Source organism: Mus musculus, chromosome 11, assembly GCF_000001635.26.
Source record: "Mus musculus strain C57BL/6J chromosome 11, GRCm38.p6 C57BL/6J".
In the NCBI taxonomy this organism is placed as follows: Eukaryota; Metazoa; Chordata; class Mammalia; order Rodentia; family Muridae; genus Mus; species Mus musculus.
Genome location: NC_000077.6, coordinates 69,632,149 through 69,654,075, shown reverse-complemented (window position 1 = coordinate 69,654,075; position 21,927 = coordinate 69,632,149). Strand labels below are relative to the sequence as shown.

Here is a 21,927-nt window from a genome sequence, read left to right as displayed (position 1 = left end):
CTGGGTACCGGAATTTTTTTTTTCTTTCTTTCTTTAGTCTAATAATCCTGTCTTGCCCTTGAACTCACTCGATCCACCTGCCTCTATCTCGGACTAGAGTTCTGGGATTAAAGGCGTGTGCCCAGTACTGCCCAGCAGTTACATAGTTAAGAATCCCGATTTCCTCCATTCTAAGGTTTCTGGGAGAAAGCATTCAGCACACCCTCCTGAGGATCACGTTCAGTTCACCACAGTGCAGTGCACTGTACCTAGCTCTGGCGCTTCCCAATTCCGATAGTCACTACTCTTTACCCTTGAGGCCCCTAAAAGCTGAGGTCAGTGACATGGATTCTAGAGCTAGAGTGACACCAGGCCAGAAATACAACCTGCCCTCCTGAGTTCTAGAGGCTATGGTGAGGAAACCCTATTTTCCTCTCTGCTGAAGGCCCAGCCTGTGCCCCAGGCCCCAGATAATCGGATTAAACAGCCTGCTCAGACTCTCAGCTTCTACCAGGAACAGCTCCAGCTTCACGGAGCCTGGCCTATCCTCCTGTGACTCAGGGCTCAGGAGTGGCCCAACTCTCAACAACCAAGGGAGGGAAGAAACAGCAAGGTCTGAAGCACGGTCCTCTGGCCACGGAGAATTAAGGATGCAGCCATTCCCAGAATATCATCTTCCTGACACAGAACGAGGAGCTGATAATAAAGGCTATAGAACGAGAGCCAGGGACCAATGCCGGTCAGCCCTAGAGATTTAAACAGCCCAGACTGGGGACAAAGGCAACATGGGAAACACAAGGCCATTTGGATTTTTTTATTCTCTTTTTAAATACTGTACAGTGAAAAATAAATACGCCTTCTCATCCACCAGACAAGGTTATTTCCTCCCAACTCCCCTGGGAGACCTTGTCACCCCCCTTCATACATACCCCTGGTTCTATTCCAAAACCTTCCCCATGCCTCCCACCCACGAATACCCTCACTATCCCCGTCTTCCACAGTGATGAGGCCCCAGAAATGGGGGGTACAGGATGGGAGGAGGGATAGCAGGGGAGCCCCCCTGAACTGTCAAATCTGGGTGGGTCAAGGAGCACCCCCACCAACAGGCGGAGAATGGGGGTGTTCAGAGGTCGGGGCATTAGAGGATAAAGGCACATCCAGTCTGAAAGGGAAGGGGAGGCTCCCTCACCCTGGGGGTAGGGTGGACAAGAGGGAGGGGTATGACCCTGTTACACACCCCTCCACTAGCTCCTGGAGGTTGGGGGGGACCCAAGCTGCTGTGCCACCCCCCTCCCCCGTAGATAAGAGCAGCTCCAGCGCAGGTCAGTTGGACCCATGAGGGCCATGGTGGTGGGCAGCAAGCGAGATGGAGAAAGGAGGGATGTGGACCGGAGGTTTTATGAAACTCCATTCACCAAACTACCCAACTCCAAGGGGGCAGAGAGCTCCCCATTCTCTGAGGGGCCCTTGGGAAGCTTGCTGACAGAGTCACCCTACAGAGGAAGCAGGAGGAAAACAAAAAGGAAGCAGCTGATGAGTACAGCAGATGCAGGCACGCCTTCCTTCTCACTACAGACACACGTGGAGGCCAGGTCCCTCACCCCCCTGTGCTCAATCACCACCAGCCCTGTCTTCTGTTTGTGCCGGCTCTGCTCTACCCTCAGCTTAGCCTGAACTCCATCACATACAGTCAATTCAACTTTCTTTGCAAAGTTTTCTGTGTCCCTGCCCCAAACAAACAAACAAACAACAACAACAAAGTGGGGTAGGCTGTATCTTGATTGCCTACCTTCTGTCCTGAAAGAGAATCCTCTGAGGGTTTCGTGCGTTCCAGGGGCCGCTGGCGGCTCTGAGACTCTGCCCGTGAGATATAGTCAGCCACAGTCACTAGGAAAGACACAGGATCAAGACTTTCAGGAACTTCGGGATTTCATGGTTCCCAATGAATCCAACCCTGGTTTCCCAGCCAATGAGACATTTCATCTTAGTTCCAGAAAGGCTCCAATTCTGTATGTCAGCTGACCTGGTTGGCGGTCTCCACTGATGGACCCATCAGTCCGGTTACCACGATTACGGCGGCGGCGGCTGCGATTTCGTCTCTGGGGTCTTGATTCATCTTCTGTGGAGTAAAGAAGAGTCATTCACCCACCCTCTCATACTTCATTTTTTTTTTTTTTTTGGTTTTTCCAGACAGGGTTTCTCTGTATAGCCCTGGCTGTCCTGGAACTTGCTCTGTAGACCAGGCTGGCCTCGAACTCAAAAATCTGCCTGCCTCTGCCTCCCAAGTGCTGGGAATAAAGGCGTGCAACACCACGCCCGGCCATACTTCATTCTTAATCACACCTCTAAGAATTCTCCAGGCTAGCCCCTCACCCAGGCCATTCTCTGTCATGTTAGGACCATCAGACTCCAGGCCTCCGTCCATGACAGTCCTGTCTTCATCAGTACGGCGGCGGCGGGAACGGCGACGACGGGCACTTGCTGGAGGAGGTTCACCAGGCTCCGAATCAACTGGAGGCTCTGGTTCAGATGTGTCCAAGAGGCTGTAAGGATTGCTGTCTGGATCCTTTAGCACTAGTGAAACAAAAGGAAGAGGCTGGGGAGTCAGGTGGCCACTGTCTTCTCCTTCAGGTCACCATCCATGACCCCAGCTCTGATACCTGAGCTAATAGATGATGAGTTATATCTTGAGGTAGGCCGGGGAACAGGTGGGGGTCCCCTTCCCCGGCCCCCAATCGGCCGCCTCCTGCTTTCTTCTCCACGGCTTGGGGGATCTCTGTCACCAGGTCCTGCTCGATTAGACTCCTCTCTCTTTTCTGACTCTGTCTCTGAAGCTGTGGAGGGGTCTGAGCTGGGGCCTAAAGAACACAGAAGGGTTTATTCAGAGACAATAGTGCTTGTCCTAGGAGTTCAACCACCACATCTAAATTAGAATTCCTCTTCCTACCACTCACAGGACCCAGGTCAGTCACTGCTTTCCTAAGTTTCCACCCACCTCCTCCACTGCCCACACAGCTGTCTCACCATAGGCAGGACCACCAGTCCTCCGGCCCCGGCCCCGGCCCCCATAGCTGCCCCCATAGGTTCTGGTCGTGTGCAGGGAAGAGGAGGAGCTTTCGTCTGTGGTATAGCCCGCCTTGTCACTGCCACCACCACTGCCACCCCGTCCACTCCCAGGAGGGCGAAAGCCCAGCCCAATCTGCCGAAGCTGTTCGTCAATCTGCAGTCTCTCCAGGCGAAGCTGTTCAACCTCCTGGTTGGAAAGATGGAAGAAACACAGGAGAATTAAGAGAGTAGTCAGTCCCCTTCCTCCAAGCGTCCCCACCCATGTCACATGGTCCTACGCTGCTGAGCTCTCAAGACTTAGGCTTAGGAAGACAAAGGCTTAAAAAGAACATTTCGGGATACAGTCTCAGAGCCAAAATATCCACCAATGGTCCTGTTCTACAAACAAACCAGGCACAATAGTCCCAAAGATTACGTCCTAGAGGTCCATGCCCTCCTTGCCACCCCGCCTGTCCCTGCCCCAGGCTTCTGATATGGGTACCTGCAGGTAGGAGAGGTGATACTCAAGCAGTGCCTGGGCATTGCTGATGTTCTCTCGGGTGCCAACAAATATGAAGGGAACCATTCCCTGGAGAAAAGACCAACAGGAAAATTACAAGTCAGGCGTGATGGCACACATGATCTTAGCACCAAGGAGACAGAGGCAAGAACAGCACAAAGCCATCCTCAGCTTCTCAGCAAAGCGCTAGCATGACCTAAGCCACAGAGATTCTGCCTCGAAACCGCCACCCTCCCCATTCCCACAAAAAAAAGCCAGGCACCGCTGCACACACTTTTAGTCCCAAAACTGAGAAGGGCAGAGGCAGGCACATCTCTGTGAATTGAGTTTAAAGCTAGCCTGATTCACAAAGTAAGTTCCAGGCAAGTCAGGGTTATAGAGTGAGCTACTGTTCAAAAAAAAGAAAAGAAAAGAAAAAAGAAAAAGATTGCCAGGCGTGGTGGCACACGCCTTTAATCCCAGCACTCGGGAGGCAGAGGCAGGTGGATTTCTGAGTTCGAGGCCAGCCTGGTCTACAAAAGTGAGGTCCAGGACAGCCCGGGCTACACAGAGAAACCCTGTCTCAAACAAAACAAAACAAAAAGACTGAAATGTTAAGCCCACCTCTCAGACTGACAGGATCATAGTATACTAGGGCAAACAAAAGGTTCTGTGTTCTGCCCTCCACAAGTCACCAGACCCCAGAAAACAGTACCTCCTCCCTGGGGTTCTTCTTGTCGTTATCTCCTTCCACACGAACCCTCACCACACCAGACTTATCCACAATCTCCTGAATCACTTTCCCGTTCTTTCCGATCACTTTGCCTAAATGGATAAAGAAGGAATTAGGCTTTTAATTTTTGTTGTTATCACTAAGGAAATAAAATTAAAACTCTTGCCGGGCGTGGTGGCACACCCCTTTAATCCCAGCACTCGGGAGGCAGAGGCAGGCAGATTTCTGAGTTCAAGGACAGCCTGGTCTACAAAGTGAGTTCCAGGACAGCCAGGGCTATACAGAGAAACCCTGTCTCGAAAAACCAATAAATAAATAAATAAATAAATAAATAAAACTTTTCTATAGACTTCTCTACATATATTGCACGTAATTCATTCTCCTGCTTCTAGGAATCTCAAACTTTCTATGGGACAAAAATGATACAATCCCTACAAGGTTTATTATCGTCTCCTTCCTTATTCCCATGTCAGACTATTTATTCCATCCATATGTGCAGGCATCAATCCTAGTTACATGGACAAAACTATTTTCAAAACTCTGCCACCTGGGCCCTAACTTTATCCCTTTTACACACACACTCAAACTCACCAACCAGGTTCCTGGGCACTTGTACAGAGTCCTCGGAAAATTCAAGGTAGCTTCGAGCCTGTCTGCATGCCTCTGGTGTCTATAGAAAAAGTAAACTAAAACAGAATCCGGATCTCCCTGCCATTCTGACTTTGGAGAAATAAGCTGTCACCAAAGTCAGGCTGGAAGGTCACCATAACTTCAGATTTGCTTTCCACCTTAGCCTCAATCCCCTCTGTCACCCAAAGGCCCCAATAGTCCAATCTCTGCTGACCTCCCCATAGATTCGGAAAGTGCAGGTCTCTTCACCCAACTCAATGGCAGTCACTCCGGGCACTTTCCGAGCCTGCTGGATGTTGGCACCGTGCGTTCCGATCGCCAGACCCATCAGGTCCTCTCGCACTGTGAACTCCTCTTGGAAGGCTGCTGCCAGCTGCTTACTTGTCTGAAAGGAAAAAGGCACTGTGAGACCCTGGAGGTGAAATCTCAGAACACATGGCCCGGATGCCTCATCGTTTAAATGTGTGAAGAAAACTCCTATGAAAGAAAACCAGAACCACCTGCAGTTTGCCTAGCCACTGAAACTTCCATGGAAACCGCAGGCACCTTTAAATGCCAGGGCTTGTGAGCAGTGAGGACTGTAATGAGGGCAGTTTGAACTAGAAGCCACCAAAGTTCTAGATTTGGTTCCAACACTAACTGATCCTTACCAAGACACACACTGTGCCTTTGATCTATCCTCTGACAAGTGCTTACAGCTGACCTGCTTAATCTCAAAGTAGTACAAATGGTATTCCTCTTTTGAGCCCTTCCCACTCTCAGGAGTTCTCTTTTTATTAATAAATCCATGCTTATTCTGCTTAAAAAAAAAAGAAGACGAGCAGGCGGGTTAGACAGGCTGACAGAAAGTGGTTATGTACATGCATGTTTTCCTGCATGAGTGAATGTGCACCATGTTCAAGAGCTACATGCTCCAGGCTCAACAGAGGGACACTTGCTTTGTAAGCAACAGACCCTGTGCTCCATCCTGTGTACAGAAGGGGGAAAGACAACTTGTGGGCTGGGAGAGTAGTTCAGCAGGTAGAGTGCTTGCTCAGCACGCAGGAAGCTCTGGGTTAGACCTTCGGTCATACAAAAAAACAGATTTGGCGGCCACACCTGCAATCCCAGCACCAGAAAGATGGAGGGAGGCAAAAGGATCAAAAACTAAATGTCACTTTTGGCTACATAAAAAGTTTGGGGGGGGGCCGGTGAGATGGCTCAGTGGTTAAGAGCGCCGACTACTCTTCCAAAGGTCCTGAGTTCAAATCCCAGCAACCACATTGTGGCTCACAACTATCTGTAACGAATCTGATGCTCTCTTCTGGAGTGTCTGAAGACAGGTACAGTACACTTACATATAATAAACAAATAAATAAATATTTAAAAAAAAAAAGTTTGAAGTTTGGGCTGGAGAGATGGCTCAGCAGTTAAGAACACTAACTATTCTTCCAGAGGTCCTGAGTTCAATTCCCTGCAACCACATGATGGCTTACAACCATCTATAATGGGATCTGATGCCCTCTTCTGGTTTGTCTGAGGACAGTTACAGTGTACTCATGTAAATAATCTTTAAAAAATAAAATAAATAAAAGGTTTGAAGTTCGAAGCCAGTCTAGGATATCTTAAAACAAAACCAAAAAACCAGGCAGTGGTGGTACATGCCTTTGAATCCAGCATTTGGGAGGCTGAGGCAGTTGGATTGGAGTTCCAGGACAACCAGGACTACACAAAGATACCCTGTCTCAAACCAAACCAACCCAAAACACCCTTACTTAAGAAAATAAAATGAGGGCTAGTGAGATGGCTCAGTGGGTAAGAGCACCCGACTGCTCTTCCGAAGGTCTGAAGTTCAAATTCCAGCAACCACATGGTGGCTCACAACCATCCGTAACGAGATCTGACTCCCTCTTCTGGAGGGTCTGAAGACAGCTACAGTGTACTTACATGTAATAAATAAATAAATAAATCTTAAAAAAAAATAAAATAAAATAAAATAAAATGATTAAAAACCAAACAACAAGCAGAGCACAGCCAGGCAAGGTGGTCCACACCTGCCATCCTAGTGTTTGAGATGCAGAGGCAGGCAACCCCTTTGAGTTTGAGGCTATCCTGGTGTGATGGTGTGTATATGCTTGGCCTAGGGAGTGGCACTATTAGAAGGTGTGGCCCTGGTTGAGGAGGTGTGCCACTGTGAGAATGGGCTTTACTACCCTCATCCTAGCTGCCTGGAAGCCAGGACTGTGCTAGCAGCCTTCAGATGAAGACGTAGAACTCTCAGCTCCTCCTCCACCATGCCAGCCTGGATGCCACCATTTCCAGCCTTGATAATGGACTGAACCTCTGAACATGTAAGCCAGCCCCAATTAAATGCTGTCCTTATAAGAGTCGCCTTAGCGCATGCCTTTAATCCCTGCACTTGGCAGGCAGAGGCAGGTGGATTTCTGAGTGAGTTCCAGGACAGCCAGGATTACACAGAGAAACCCTGTCTCGAAAAACCAAAAAGACAGACGTAGTAGGTACCAGGGACTGGGGTATAGCGGTAATAGGCCTTGTTTATCAGAATGTGGATTTGGGGACTTTGGATTTGGAAAGCAATACAAGGCTTTAAACAGGGCTTACTGGGCTCTCGTAGTAGAATCTCGTAGTAGAATAAGAAGACTTTTATTACGGAGATTGATCTGAACTGTGCCGACCTAACTCAAGAGGTTTCAGTGGACAATTTCCATGTGTGGCCTAGAGAGTGGTTTTGTGGTATTTTGTTAAAGAATGTGCATACTTTTTGACGTTGTCTGCTTGAGGCTAAGGTGCAAGACTCAGATTAATTGCATTAACAAAGGAGGTCTCAGAAACAAACTCCCATCATAGACTTTGTTCTCTAGTTAAGCTTCATGATAACCATTTTAAACAAGTGTAACAAGCCGAGAAAGGAAAAATATAAAATATATGGTTCAAGTATTAAAGGGGCACCAGAAAGTGAAATGAAACTGAATCCTGTGTTCTCAGATATTGAGTTAAGGGAGTGGTGACCTTGGGGCAAGATCCCACCCTTCTAAATTTAGGTTCAGGCACGGTGGTACATGCCTTTAATCCCAGGAGATCTGAGTCCAATGTCCATCTACAGAGCAAGTTCCAGGATAGCCAAACTAGACAGTGAAGTTGTTAGAAAACAGAAAGCCAGTGATGATGTAATAGAACAAGTGGGCCATGTTCCAGCCCCAGCAAACAGCAGAACTTAGGCAGCTTCGGCTATATATATCTGGCTTTATAGTCAAAAGTAATAGACTACTGTGTCAATTGATGCTGGTGATCTGGCGCTGAGAAATTAGTGGTGGCCGGGCAGTGGTGGCGAACGCCTTTAATCCCAGCACTTGGGAGGCAGAGGCAGGCGGATTTCTGAGTTCAAGGCCAGCCTGGTCTACAGAGGGAGTTCAGGACAGCCAGGGCTACAACCAAAAAACCAACCCCCCACCCCCAAAAAGAAAGAAATTGGTGTTGATTAAAGAAGAGGCCAGCATCACTGAGGTGAGGTGAAAGCTTCTGGTAAGTGTTTTCTGAGAGCACAAAGAAGCTGTGTTCCAGAGCTAGCCAAGGTTGTACCTTGTGCTGCAGCTGTACTTCATAATGTGTAAGAGTCACCCAGGTGGTACTGGTTTTGAAGGCATGAAGAGGTCATGACGAGCAGCTGAGGCTTGGCACTGAGAAAGGCCATAGAAGGCCATTGGTGAAGGTGCAGCCTCCGTTGCAGCTGACAGACCAGAACTGAAGGGGTCATGGCACCATGAAGAGAACCAATGAGAGGACTAGCTGCAGTGGAAGACTTCAGCATATTGGGGATGCCAGTGCCATGGGATGATCACCAAGAGCAGCAGTAGCGGGCTGGAGATGGCTTAGGGGTTAAGAGCACTTTCTGCTCATCCAGAGGTCCTGAGTTCAATTCCCAGCAACCACATGGTGGCTCATAACCATCTATAGTGTGATCTGATGCCCTATTCTGGCATGAGGTGTGTACATGCAAATAGAACACTTATACATAAATTAAAAAAAAAAAAAAAAAAAAGCCAGGCGTGGTGGCACACACCTTTAATCCCAGCACTGGGGAGGCAGAGGCAGGCAGATTTCTGAGTTCAAGGCCAGCCTGGTCTACAAAGTGAGTTCCAAGAAAGCCAGGGCTATACAGAAAAACCCTGTCTCGAAAAACCCATAAATAAATGAATGAATGAATGAATGAATGAATGGAGTTGGAGATCTGAAGACCACACTGACATCAAACATGGAGATCCAATGTGGAGTTTGCCTAGCTTATTTTCTGCCTTGCTTTGGAAATTACAGTTAAGTGACTGAATGAATTTTAGAAGAAACTTTGAACACTGTTGAGACTAAATGTATGTTTTTTTATGCTATGTGTAGGTATGTTCCCCTAAAGACTCATGTGTTTATGGGGCCAGGGAGTGAAATGTGATGGTCTGTATATACTTGGCCCAGGGAGTGGCACTATTAGGAAGTATATCCTTGGTTGGAATAGGTCTTTCAAACTCTCTTTCTAGCTGTCTAGAAAAAGCCAGTCTTCTGATGAAAATGTAGAACTCTCAGCTCCTCCTGCACCACACTTGCCTGGATGCCACCATGTTCCAGCCTTGATGATAATGGACTAACCAGTGCCAGCCCCAGTTAAATGTCCTTATAAGAGTTGCCTTGGTCATGGTGTCTGCTCACAGCAGTAAAACCCTAAGAATTCCAGGCCAGAAGACCAGTGAGGCCCTGTTCAAAACAACACTGCTGGGCAGTGGTGGTGCATGCCATCAATCCCAGCACTCCAGGGTCAGCGATCTGTGGATTTCTTGTTGAGTTCTAGGACAGACAAGGGTATACAGAGAACCCTGTCTCAAAAAACTAAAACAAACAAAACAAAACCAAACCTTTTTTTTTTTTATTTTTCAAGACAGGGTTTCTCTGTATAGCCCTGGCTGTCCTGGTACTCACTCTGCAGACCAGGCTGGCCTCGAACTCAGAAATCCGCCTGCCTCTGCCTCCCAAGTGCTGAGATTAAAGGCGTGTGCCACCACGCCCGGCGAAACCAAGCCTTTTAAATCCATACCAAACCACAATAGAATACTGTCCTCTGAGGATGATAAAATAAATTAGCCACACAGGACTAATGACCTAGTAGCCTTTTCTATGTGTTTCAGACACAAAAGAAAACTAGAAAGGAAAGGCCGTTGTTATTCAGGGTGAGAAACAGCAGTCAGAACTTACCTCTAGGTGCTTAGTAGCTTCTTCATTGCGGGACATGAGCAGCAATTTGGTGCGAAGGCTTCGGAAATGCATATCACCCAACAAAGATGCCCTCTTCACAGGGGCTTCTGTGGTTGACTGGGGAATGATGAACAAGAAGTATAAAAGCAAAATATATGGGCAGAGACAAGTGGCTCAGAGGTTAAGAGAACTGACTGCTCTGACAGAGGAGCTAGGTTCAATTCCCAGAACCTACATGGCAGTTCACACTTGTCTGTAATTCCAGTTCCAGGAGATCTGACACCCTCACATAGATGCACATGCAGGCAAACCAGCAATACACATAAAGTAAAAATAACTTTTTAAAGCAAAATACACACCATGGAAGCATTAGAGACTTGGCATTAGAATGCCAGTTCCTGAAAAAGGGCAGGAATAATGAAAGGAAGTTGGCTTTTTGTTTGTTTTTCAAGACAGGGTTTCTCTGTGTAGCTGTGGCTGTCCTGGAACTCACTCTGTAGACCAGGCTGGCCTTGAACTCACAGAGATCCGCCTGCCTCTGCCTGCTTCCTGAGTGTTGGGATTAAAGGCGTGCACCATCACCACCTGGCAAGAAATGAAGTTTAAAATAAGGTGGTAGCATGGGCTGGAGAGACGGCTCAGCAGTTAAGAGCACTGACTGCTCTTCCAGAGGTCCTGAGTTCAATTCCCAGCAACCACATGGTGGCTCACAACCATCTGTAATGAGATCTAGTAACCTCTTTGGACCTGTGGGGTACACGCAGGCAGAATGCTGTATACATTTTTAAAAGGAAAAAAAAGAAAGGAAGGAAGGAAGGTAGGTGGCAGCACATGCCTATCTCAAAACTAGGGACTGTAAAGCAGGAAACTGTCACAGAGTCAGGGCAGCTTCTGCTAAGTGAATACCAGGCCAGCCAAGAGGAAACAGAAAAGAAATAAGGTAGGCTACATGAAAACTACTGTCAGTCACATAGCAGCTGAATAGCTAAATACTGATAGGAGTCATATGACAATAAGGAGCAAGAAGAGAGATATACATTTGTTTCATTTTCAAATATTTATAGCAGGTAGAGAGGTAGTGGCACAAGCCTTTAATCCCAGAACTCAGGAGGCAGAGGCAGGTGGATTTCTGAGTTCGAGGCCAGCCTGGTCTACAGCAGACAGTCTCAAAAAAAAAAAAAAAAAAAAAAAAAAAAAAACCCACGTATTTATTTATGTACATCTCTCTGTGTGTGAACATGTTATATGAACATAGGTGCATAGACCAAAAGAGGGTGTCAGGTGCCCTGGAACTGGAGTTATTGGTGGTTGTGAGATACACGGAGAAGGGAGAGACAGGAACCCCCAGAGCTGGCTGGCTAGCCAAAGTTGGCTAGCTCTGGGTTAGGTGAAGATAAGCCGCCTTGTAAAGTGTATCATGATTAAGAGATATCGGATACCAACACTTAAGGGTTTCCAACCCAGACGTGCACCTATATACATGCAAATATATACACACACAGATCCAAATATATCCAAGGGCTGGGGTACAACAGCTAAATGGCAAGGCACTTGTCTAGAGCACATAGGTGTGTGAAAATCATGGTTTAATTTCTAGCATAGGAAAAAAAGAAGAGAAGGAATAAATTAAAGTCATACATAAGGACAATTAAGGAAAGGAAAGGCTACCTGGTCCAGAAGTATCAGAAGGAATAAAGTAAGCATGAACATAGTCGAGCATGAGCAAAAGCCATATATCCACTTTTCTAAAAGTTTAAGCAGTAAAAAAGGAAAAACTGTTGAGTAGGCTTGTTAAATTCAAGCATGAAACTCACCAGAATAAAGAGCTCACTGTTTGTGATGTTGAGAAAGATGCAGTTGGCTCCCAGTGCTTTCTTGAACTCCTTATGGACATTTTCATTGGAGCAGCTGCAGAAAAAAGTAACATGCTCAGGAAAGGGGGCACAAGAAGCCCGGGAACAAGCGGGGAGGAGAAAACCAGAGAGGTAGAACCCCTGCTAAAAAAACAGGGCTTAAGAAAATCATTTTGTAAAATAATTACAGCAAGGCACAGTGGCACACGGTTTTAGTCCCAGCACTTGGAGGCACAGGCAGGAGGAGCTCTGTGACTGCAAAGCAAGTCTGGTTTACAGTTTTAGGTCAACCATAGCTGTGTAGTGAGGCCATCTCAAAACCAACAAAACACAGACAGACAGGAAAAGAGAGAGTGAACGATGAAAAATGGGAGGGTTATGGGCATAGCATGTAAAAAGGTCCTCACAGGCCAGAGGATGAACAGGGCAGAGTGAAGAGTGGAAGACCTGGAGAAACGAGGACAGAGCTGGCACTGTGGAAGTCTCTAATCCCCAACCTCTCCAACACTTACGCCTCCCTGAGGTCCTCAGGCACAGCCATGGTAACCTTGAAGAAGCTGCCTTTGGTTGCAAGGGGACTGGGATTGACTGGCCGAAGTCGTTCCAGAGTGACAATCTCATTGTAGGTAGCATCACAGGCAGCGTACTCAATGACATAGAACTGGCAGAAAAGAGAAAGAATGTATATTACCTTTTCAGGAACAAAAGAACAGTCTCAGGAATTCCCCAAAGGGCTTCAGTCACTCACATCTCCCTTCATCATCCGCACCCGGGCCAGCCACCAGCCACAAGGTTCCTGTTCATTGGCTCTCGAATAGACCTGAAAGAGGAGAAATAAAGAGAAATGGCATTGAAGACTATCCAAAAATATCAAGAATTGGAGAAAGCATCCAAATACCCAAGCATTCGTAAACCCACAAGAGGAAACAAGGAGATACCAACTCAAAGTATGGGGTCCCTGAGTTTTATTTATTTCACTTTTTTTTTGCTCAGTGGGCAAGAGTTCTCCAAGCCCAACGACCTGAGTTCAAGTCCCAGAGCTCACAGGTCATGACCACCACTCCTAAGCTGTGGAACACTCATGCCCCTCAAACACACACACACACACACACACACTACTTCACACTAAGGAAAAAAGATAAAGAGATGGAGGTCTTGAGCTGGAGAGATGGCTCAGAGGTTAAGAGCACTGACTGCTCTTCCAAAGGTCCTGAGTTCAGTTCCCAGCAACCACATGGTGGTTCACAACCATCTGTAATGGGATCTGATGCCCTTTTCTGGTGTGTCTGAAGACAGTGACACTGTACTCACATACATAAATAAATCTTAAAAGAGAGAAAGAGAGAGATGGAAGTCTCACTATATTGACCAGAACAATCAAAAACTCTTGGGCTTAAGTGAGTCTCCTCCCTCAGCCTCCAAGTACTGAAACTGGGGTTGCAGATACATTTCAGTGGTAGAATGCGTGCCTTACATGCCCAAGGCCTGGGTTTCAATCCCCAGGAACCAAACCCCCCACCCCTTGTACACACACGTACATATATATTGGAACTGTAGGAGTTAGGCTTTAAGTGCATTTGTGACAAATGAAGAAGCAGATCCTTTAAAGCTGGTGCCCCCAGGTCACAGCCACGATAGAAAGGCACTGCTACATTACTCACTGACTACATGGCTAGACACGGTGGCTCAGAAAAGGAAAGAACACAATCAGTAAGTAAAAAACCAAGGTTCCTAATAAAGCAAACATTGGAAAGGTGGACCTCACAGTCCTTACCTCTACTTCATCTCCTTCTGTGATTTCCTTATTGTAGTCAGCTGGAGGCGGTAGTCGGACATCCCCAAAGGGAATCTGTCTCTCACTCTGCCAGCTATAGGACAAACAGTGACATGAAAGCTATTCAGATTGATGTTATTGTCCACCTCTTCACAAGGGGGTTACTCCCTTAGACCACTTTTTTTTTTTTCCATTTTTTTCCTGTTTTTTTTCTTTTTTTTTGGTTTTCTGAGACAGGGTTTCTCTGTGTAGCTCTGGCTGTCCTGGAACTCACTCTGTAGACCAGGCTGGCCTCAAACTCAGAAATCCGCCTGACTCTGCCTCCCAATTGCTGGGATTAAAGGCATGCGCCACCACTGCTCTGCTTCTTTCTGTTTTTTAATTAGATGTTTTCTTTCTTTATTTGATGTTATCTCCTTTCCTAGTTTCCCCTCCAAAAATCCTCTATCCCCACCCCACCCCCAGCCAGACCACTTTTATTCTTCCTGGTAAAGAGTCAAAACACCAAGCCGGGCATGGTGGCGCACGCCTTTAATCCCAGTACTCGGGAGGCAGAGGCAGGCAGATTTCTGAGTTCGAGGCCAGCCTGGTCTACAGAGTGAGTTCCAGGACAGCCAGGATTACACAGAGAAACCCTGTCTCGAGAAAAAAAAAAAAAAAAAGTCAAAACACCAGATCCTGTTCCATAGTGGTCTTTTATCCTTGCTACCAACTATCAAGTGACCAAAACTTGCACCAAGCTATCTGCTCTTCTTTTCTTAGAATTTCCATCTAAACCCTCAGCTCTCTGCCATCTATTACAGGCCTCACAGACCTCAGCAGTCTCTCCTCTCACCCTCCTTTAGGGCCTAGTGATATTGAGCTTGTCTATTCCCAAGGTCTTACTTGTTCTCAAAGAAGATAGTGACAGAGTCTTCATGGACATCCTTTACAAAGCCCTAGGGAGAAAATGTAAAAAACATAAATGAAAATACATTTTACCACCACCTTAGCCATCAGGTAAGAAATATCAGAAACCTTTAAAATTAAGAGTTTTAGCTGGAGATGTGAGCAGAGTAAACATCGCCAGAAAGACTGTGATGGGAAAGAATATAAAGAATGAGAAAAGAAATGATACTGAGAGAATCTAGAAAACGTGGACGAGGCACAAAGTAAAACCTGCCCAGGAACAGCCCAGAAGCTGCTCATCTACTCAGGGCCTGTTACCTCCCTACCTGCCTGCTCCCAGAGAGCTAAGCAGCTTGCCCGAGTTCAATTAAATCACTAGCAACTTTCAGCAAGGCCAATAATATCCCATAAGACAGTGAACGACTGCACTAGAACATCTAGAAGATATCAGAGCTGCCAAGAGGGAGAAGGGTCTGATCCCCAGAGACTGAGTACTTAAAGAATAGAACACACTGGAGAAGTTCAAAAGAAACAGCAGTTTATAAAAGGAAAAAAAAAAACAACTACAATTTAAAAGATGTCATAGTTCTGAATGGACAGAAATAACTACTGAATCTAAAAATAAAATATGCAAAGCCACCAATCTTGAGATCATGACAATAGGAATCATTAAATAATCTATTTTATTTTCTCTTTCCTAAGAAGGTCTAAACTGTACATTCAACCTACAGTCTCAATTGTTCTTTCTTGTTTTGTTTTGTTTTCCCTTCAGTTTTTTGAAACAGGGTTTCTCTGTGTAGCCCTAGCTGTCCTGGAACTCAGTCCGTAGACCAGGCTGGCCTCGAACTCAGAAATCTGCCTGCCTCTGCCTCCTGAGTGCTGGGATTAAAGGTGTGCGCCACCATGCCCGGCTGTTCTTTCTTGTTTTGATAAAGTCTAATTCATTACTATTATTACTACTATTACTATTATTTTACAAAGTATGATCTCATTTCATGGTTAAGAAACTTCTGGAATTCAAAGCCACAAGTTTTCTCCTATGTCTTCTAGAAATTTTGTTAGTCGTTTTTTAGTATTTATTTATTCATTCACATTCATTTGTGCAGTGATGTTTTGCCCACATGTATGTGGTTGAGGGTGTTAGACCTTGGAGTTACAGACAATTGTGAGCTATCATGTGGGTACTGGAAACTGAACCTGGGTCCTCTGGAAAGGCAGTCGATGCTAAGCCATCTCTTCAGCCTCATTCTCTGTTTTAAACTACACATTATGGGGGCTGGTGAGATGGCTCAGCAGTTAAGAGCACTGACTGCTCTTCCAAAGATACTGAGTTCAAATCCCAGCAACCACATGGTGGCTCACAACCATCCCTAACGAGATCTGATGCCCTCTTCTGTAGCTGTCTGAAGACAGTTACAGTGTACCTAAATATAATAAATAAATCTTAAAAAAAAAAAAAAAACAACTACACATTGTATACGTGTTATGTGTGTGTGAACACATGCATGTTTTCCCCACAACGTGTGTGGATGTCAGAGGACAACCTATCGAAGTAGGCTCTCTTCCACCATGTGGGTCTTGGGATCAAACTCAGGTCTACAGGATTGGCAGCAGATACCTTTTACCCATTGAGCCATCTCCCTGTCCCAAGATTTTTATTTTACATTTAGGTATGTTACAGATTTTCTTTTAGAGACAGAAACTCACATGAAGCAGAGCCTTTCTGATTTTCCTGTTTCTATCGTGCGAGCATTGTTGTGATCACCACTACACCCTGTTTATCTGGTGCTGACGGTGTTTTATGCATCTTTACCAACTGTACTACACTCTTAGTCCCACAGTTGCTTTTGATTAGTAAACATTAGTTTGTATTTGCGTTTTTTGATAGAAGTGGAGACAGTTTAGAGAGCTGTTAGTCCCAGGAGCTGAGAAGTAGGAGCAAGTGAATCTTTTTAAATTCACGACCAGCCTGGTCTATATCACAAGTTCAGGCTACCCAGAAATATATAGACAGTGTCTCATAGATAGGTGGATGGATAGAAAGAAATAATAAGTTGCCAGATAGACAGAGATAGAGAAGGAAGGAAGATAGATAAGAAGGAAGGAAGAAAGGAAAAATAATAGCTGCCAGGTGGTGGTTTTTTTAATCCCAACACGCAGAGGCAGGCAGATCTCTAACCAAGCCAGCATGGTCTACAGAGTGAGTTCCAGGACAGCCAGGGCTACAGAGAAACCCTATTCTGGAAGAAAAAAAAAAAAAAAAAAAAAAAAACACTAGATAGATTAGATAAGGGGGGTTTGGCTAGAATATAGTTCCGTGTGATGTGTGCCTAGCAAGTATAAAGCCCTGATTTCAATCCTCAACATCAAAAGCAGTAAGAAAGCCAGATGCTTCAAAAAAAAGGCTAACAATATTCAAGGACCAGCCCTAAGTACAGTAACTAGGATAGTGGCAGAGCTTAGGAGAAAATGTACCAATAATATTCTAGAGAATACAGAGTTCCCACCTCACAGACCTGGCCAGTCACCACTTACAAAACTATTCTTTCCTTATAATGAGAACATCTAACCCTGAATATTGCTTCAGATACGACCTGCTTTGGCTGTTTGGGGGGAGCCTGAGGCAGGAGGGTCTAAGAATTGGAGGTCAGCTTAGGCTACGTGCTAAGTTTCAGAGTAACCTGAGCTATCAAAGTATAAAAATCCTGTCTCTATATGGGGAGAAATGTTTTTAAAAATGAAAGAAGGGAGGAAGGGAAAGGGAAAGGAAGAAAGAAGGAAGAGATCGGAGGAGGGCTACCTGGCTGAGGATGTACTTCAGTGGAAGGCTAAGATGAGACCTCAAGTTCAAGGTTAGCCTTATCAACAAAGCAAGGCTATACAATAAGACCCCATCTTAACAGGTTGGTGGTGGCCTAAACCTTCCAAGGCCAGCCTAGCCTACAGAGTGAGTTCCAGGGCAACACAGGATATCCTGCCCCCCACCCCAAAAAAAAACAACAAAAGACAGAGGCAGGCGGGTTTCTGAGTTTGAGGCTAGCCTGGTCTACAGAATGAGTTACAGGACAGCCAGGGCTACACAGAAAAACCTTGTTTCAAAAAACAAACAAAAACAAAACAAAACACATTATGAAGCTGGGGTTGATGGTGTGCACCTGTAATCCCAGGTCTTAGGAAAGGCCACAGTAAACCAGGAGTCCAAGGTCATCCCGGGTTAAAAGCCCAAGCCACCTGAAACCACCTTAACAAAACACATCACATCCTGACAGAAAAGCCAAGTTTGATAGGATAATTCTAAAATAACTTAGACCTCAGATCTGATATTTACTGGCTCTAGAAAAATCACAGTAAAACAGTTTTGTGAGAGGAGAAAAGAATCTCCCCAAACGTAAAAGATCTAAAAAGTTAGTATCCCTTACTCACACCAAAGTTTGCTGAGTCATAAATATTAATCAGCAAGGTTTGAATAGGTAAGTATCTACATTACACTTAGGCAATGTCTTTAACTCAGTCATGGAGCAGAAAGTGCTGAAGTGGCCAGAATACAAAATCTACACTCAATATTTGGCTTTTATTAACTCTATACTATCAAAGAATCCTGTCCCTGCTTCCCTCAAATCTATCACTGCTCTGGCCCACAGAATAAAAGGATAAAAGAGAGACTTTCTGTTGGATACCCATATGTGTAACAGAATTCATGTCCCAGCCCAACCATGTCATACAGTTAATTGGAACTGAGCACTCATCTGTCCCAGCTGTGCATGGCTCCTGAGCTTCCTTAAACCAAATGCAAATATCTTATCTTGATCTCATACTCAATTTAAGAACCACTTTTCAAACTAAGAGTAGTTGTGGATGCTTTTAATCCCAGCACTCAACAAAGGCAGACCTATCCCACAGAGTTTGAGTTCAGGGCAGCCACGGCTACATAGAGAAATCCTGTACCCAGAAATCGAACGGGGGTGGGTGTGTGTGTAGGTGTGTGTGTGTGTATGTATGTATATACACACACACACCTACACACAGCTTTTTTGGAATTTTTAACATTTTGATGTTAGAAGGATACAGATGAAGACTAACATATCGAGGAAAAGAGAGCATAATAAAGAGTACTTTTTGGGTTTGTTTGGGTTGTTTTAGACTGGATTCCATTCCCCATGCTGGTTTTGAACTTCAACAATCCTACTTTAGCCTTCTAAGTACTAGGGTTAGAGTATGTACCACCATACCCAGCCTGAGGAGACTGTTTTAACAAAGGTAATACAAATGTGGGTGAAATAGATATTAAAACATTAATGTGTCCTCTCAGAAGCCAAAAGAATTAAAGACTTTTGCTACAGAAAACAGAAATGTTAGAGACACTGTTCTGGTCTGAAGAAAAAGTACCAAGAGTTAGGAAAGTGACAGAATCAGCTAGGAGCCTTCTTCAGCTATACACAGACTAGACAGGTAGACATCATCAAGGATACACAGGAATACAGAAATACCAAGCTAAAAAGACCGAGACTTAGTTGAGAAGCTGCATTAAAGCTAATAGGTATGTGCACCCATAGGCACTGGGTAAAGAACTTGATCAGAAAAGGGAAAAAAATGGCCTGGCCTTTATAATGGATAACTAGCATATCAGTTGAAGTGAGGGTAGGAACCATCTACAGGGGTAGGGCAAACCTAAGTCTTTTTTCAGCTACAAAAAAGATACAATTTCATAGTAGAGTCAGAGAAAGTTATTTCCAAGGGCATAAGAAAGTAGAAGTTCTACTAGGGTAGGGGGACAGACAACCTGAGGAAACCTGAAGAAAAAGGGGCTCTTCTCACCCATCTCATGCTATGGAAATTCCTCTTTCTCTCCAGGATGAAGAGTAAGAGAGGGACCAAACGTGTCCGGGACAATTCCACTCATAAAAGTCAAAAGATGTTCAGAACCCCACTGATCAGAAGAAGAAAATATCTGGGGCGTGGGATCCAGAATAGACTCAGGACAGATACAGAAGATGGGGTGGGTGGTGGATAGAAAGAAGGAAAAAACAAAAGTCTGGTCTGGCATGGTGGCTCAACCAGTAACGCCAGAGCTGTAATCCTAGGCTGAGGAAGAGTTCAAGTGCAGCCAGGGAGGGGATCTTGTCCCAACCACACCCCTTAAAAAAGTTCACAGGAATCAAATCTTAGGCAAAGAAAAAGCTGATTAAAGAAGCAATTCTGAAAGATACTTTTTTTCTTTCCAGAAGGATTGTCAACAAGCAGAAATCTGTTAGAATAAGAACTTGTTGAGATGGCCTTTGAGAGACAGTGAAGCTTAAACTTACCAAGAAGATAGAGGAATGACCTAAATATATCTAGAGTCAAAGAGATAAGCGTGAATCCATCCCTCATAGGTGATTTTGGAATATAGGTGTGGTGGGTGACAAACTTGTCCAACAAATCCACTTTATGGCTGGCTGATAAAAACCTGAGGCCAAAGATGCTAATGCTAAATAACACAGATGGGTTTTGACCATTTCTTGTCAGCCTGGGAACAGGAATTTAAGACCAAAAGTTGAGCAAATGGTCTAGAGCCAGTAGGCAGAAGGCTCCCTGAAGACCTAATGTGGGACAGTGGACCTTCCCAAGGGGGTCATGTAGGAAAAGAATGCGAATCCTCCATGTGCTTGGGCTGCAGGGGTGATGTGATTAAAAGCTGAAGTATCGCCTACACTAAAAAAAAAAAAAAAAAAAAAAAAAAAAAAAAAAAAAAAAAACAAGAAAAGTCGATTAGAAGCTAGGAAAAGGGCTTTCTCCAAAGGGACCCGGGGCTCCCATCCCCGCACAGGAATGACCTGATGGCCATGTTTTCAGCTGATAAAAGCAGGTGTAACAGCGAGCTCAAAATAAAAGCACGAGGGTTAACTCCCACGATCGCCACGGGAGGGTTTCGAGTGGGAACGTGGGTCGAAGGTTCTAAGGGTCAAGACCAAGCTCCAGAAACTCGATCCCGCTCCACTCTTCCCTGCCTCGGCTGGGGGAGGGGGCTAAGGAGGGTGGCCCGGGTCGACGCGCCGTCTCACCTTGTAGAAGGCCCCGTTGGAGCCCCGCACCTCGACGGGCAGTCCCGGCTCCACATCCCCCCCAGAGGCCAGGCCGCCCATGGCGCCGCCACCACCTCCGACTGGCCCGGCAGCAGCTGAAACAGAGCCCTGAGTGCGGGCCGGGCCGGGTCCCCGGCGTCTCCCTGGAGGAGGAGCCGGAGGGGGAGCCGCGGGGGGCGGGAGCCGGGCCGGCCCCACGGCGGCCCTGCTACAGCCGACGAGCAGGGGGCCGGGGCCGGGCCGCTCCCCGTCCGCCGCCGCCGCCGCTGCCTTGGTCTCCGCCACCGTGAGGGAAACGGCCGCCGCCGCCGCCGCCGCCTTCGTCACCTCAGCTTCCGCCCGCCGGCGCCCCCGCTGCTGCCTCGGTCCCGGGACCCGCCGCTGCCGCTCCACGGCCTCCACCTCCCCCTGCTGCCGCCGCCTACTGCGCAGGCGCACAGGGCACCCGCCCGCCGCGCGCGGAGCCGGAGGGCCAAGGCGCAGGCGTCTAGGCTAGCGACCCAGCTCCCGCTCGCCAGCGCGTCAGGGCTTCCACATTCTCTTGCACTCTCTCACGCCCCCTCCTGGTCGCCTCTCTGCGCTTGCGCAGAACGAGGCGAACGCTCTCTGTACCACTCCAACCTTCCACTGTCCCTGTCCCTTCCTTTCCCCGCCCCACAACACTGGAAGCAAACCAATCAAAGGGAGAGGGGGGCCGCGCTCGCTGCATCGGATTGGACTTCCGCCTCCACAAAGTGAGCCCCATGGAGCCTGGGCAATTTAGGGATGGGCATGCGCCCGAATGACTGCTTGGTCACTTTCACCACCTTTGTCTTTCTTGGTGCGCACACTCCAAAAAGGGGGGGGGGGGGGGAACCAAAAGGCAAAAACTGCCCAGTGCGCAGGCGCTGGGCTTTGGTGTCCATGCGCATGTGTTGACTCTCTGCATCCATAGGAGAATCAAGAGTCACTGTTGTTGGCTTAAGTAGACTTTTTTTTTTTTTTTTTTTTTTTTTTTTTTTAAGTTTTGTGAGACAGGGTCTCTTGTGTCCTAGGCTGACCATGAACTAACTAGGTAGTGGGGGAATGACCTTGAATAGGTCCTCCAACCTCCACCTCCCAAGTGCAAAAATTACAGCCATGTCATTACCATGCTTGCCCTAAGTTGACTAGTATTCTAGTAAATTTAGTGCCGTATGAAAAACAAAATGCCACATAACTTGATGCATAAATTCTGAGGGGATTCAATA

General features: G+C 46.4%; 1 protein-coding gene and 1 non-coding gene across 2 annotated transcripts; one reads left to right on the top strand and one right to left on the bottom strand.

Moving 5' to 3' along the window:
* Positions 1 to 778: 778 nt before the first annotated feature.
* On the bottom strand, positions 779 to 21,105 carry Fxr2 (fragile X mental retardation, autosomal homolog 2). The gene is made up of 17 exons (NM_011814.2): positions 20,678 to 21,105; positions 14,634 to 14,686; positions 13,749 to 13,842; positions 12,723 to 12,794; positions 12,487 to 12,635; positions 11,936 to 12,029; positions 10,122 to 10,238; positions 5,101 to 5,271; positions 4,848 to 4,926; positions 4,239 to 4,348; positions 3,527 to 3,613; positions 3,004 to 3,232; positions 2,640 to 2,837; positions 2,353 to 2,553; positions 2,003 to 2,098; positions 1,769 to 1,866; positions 779 to 1,472 (listed from the first exon to the last, which is right to left on the bottom strand). Exons 1-17 carry the CDS (start codon positions 20,756 to 20,758, stop codon positions 1,377 to 1,379), a joined length of 2,025 nt encoding a protein of 674 aa, NP_035944.2. The 5' UTR covers positions 20,759 to 21,105; the 3' UTR covers positions 779 to 1,376.
* Mir467f (microRNA 467f) lies at positions 18,557 to 18,676 on the top strand. Its single transcript, NR_035420.1, has one exon. It is a non-coding gene; the product is annotated as a microRNA 467f (primary transcript).
* Positions 21,106 to 21,927: the final 822 nt, after the last annotated feature.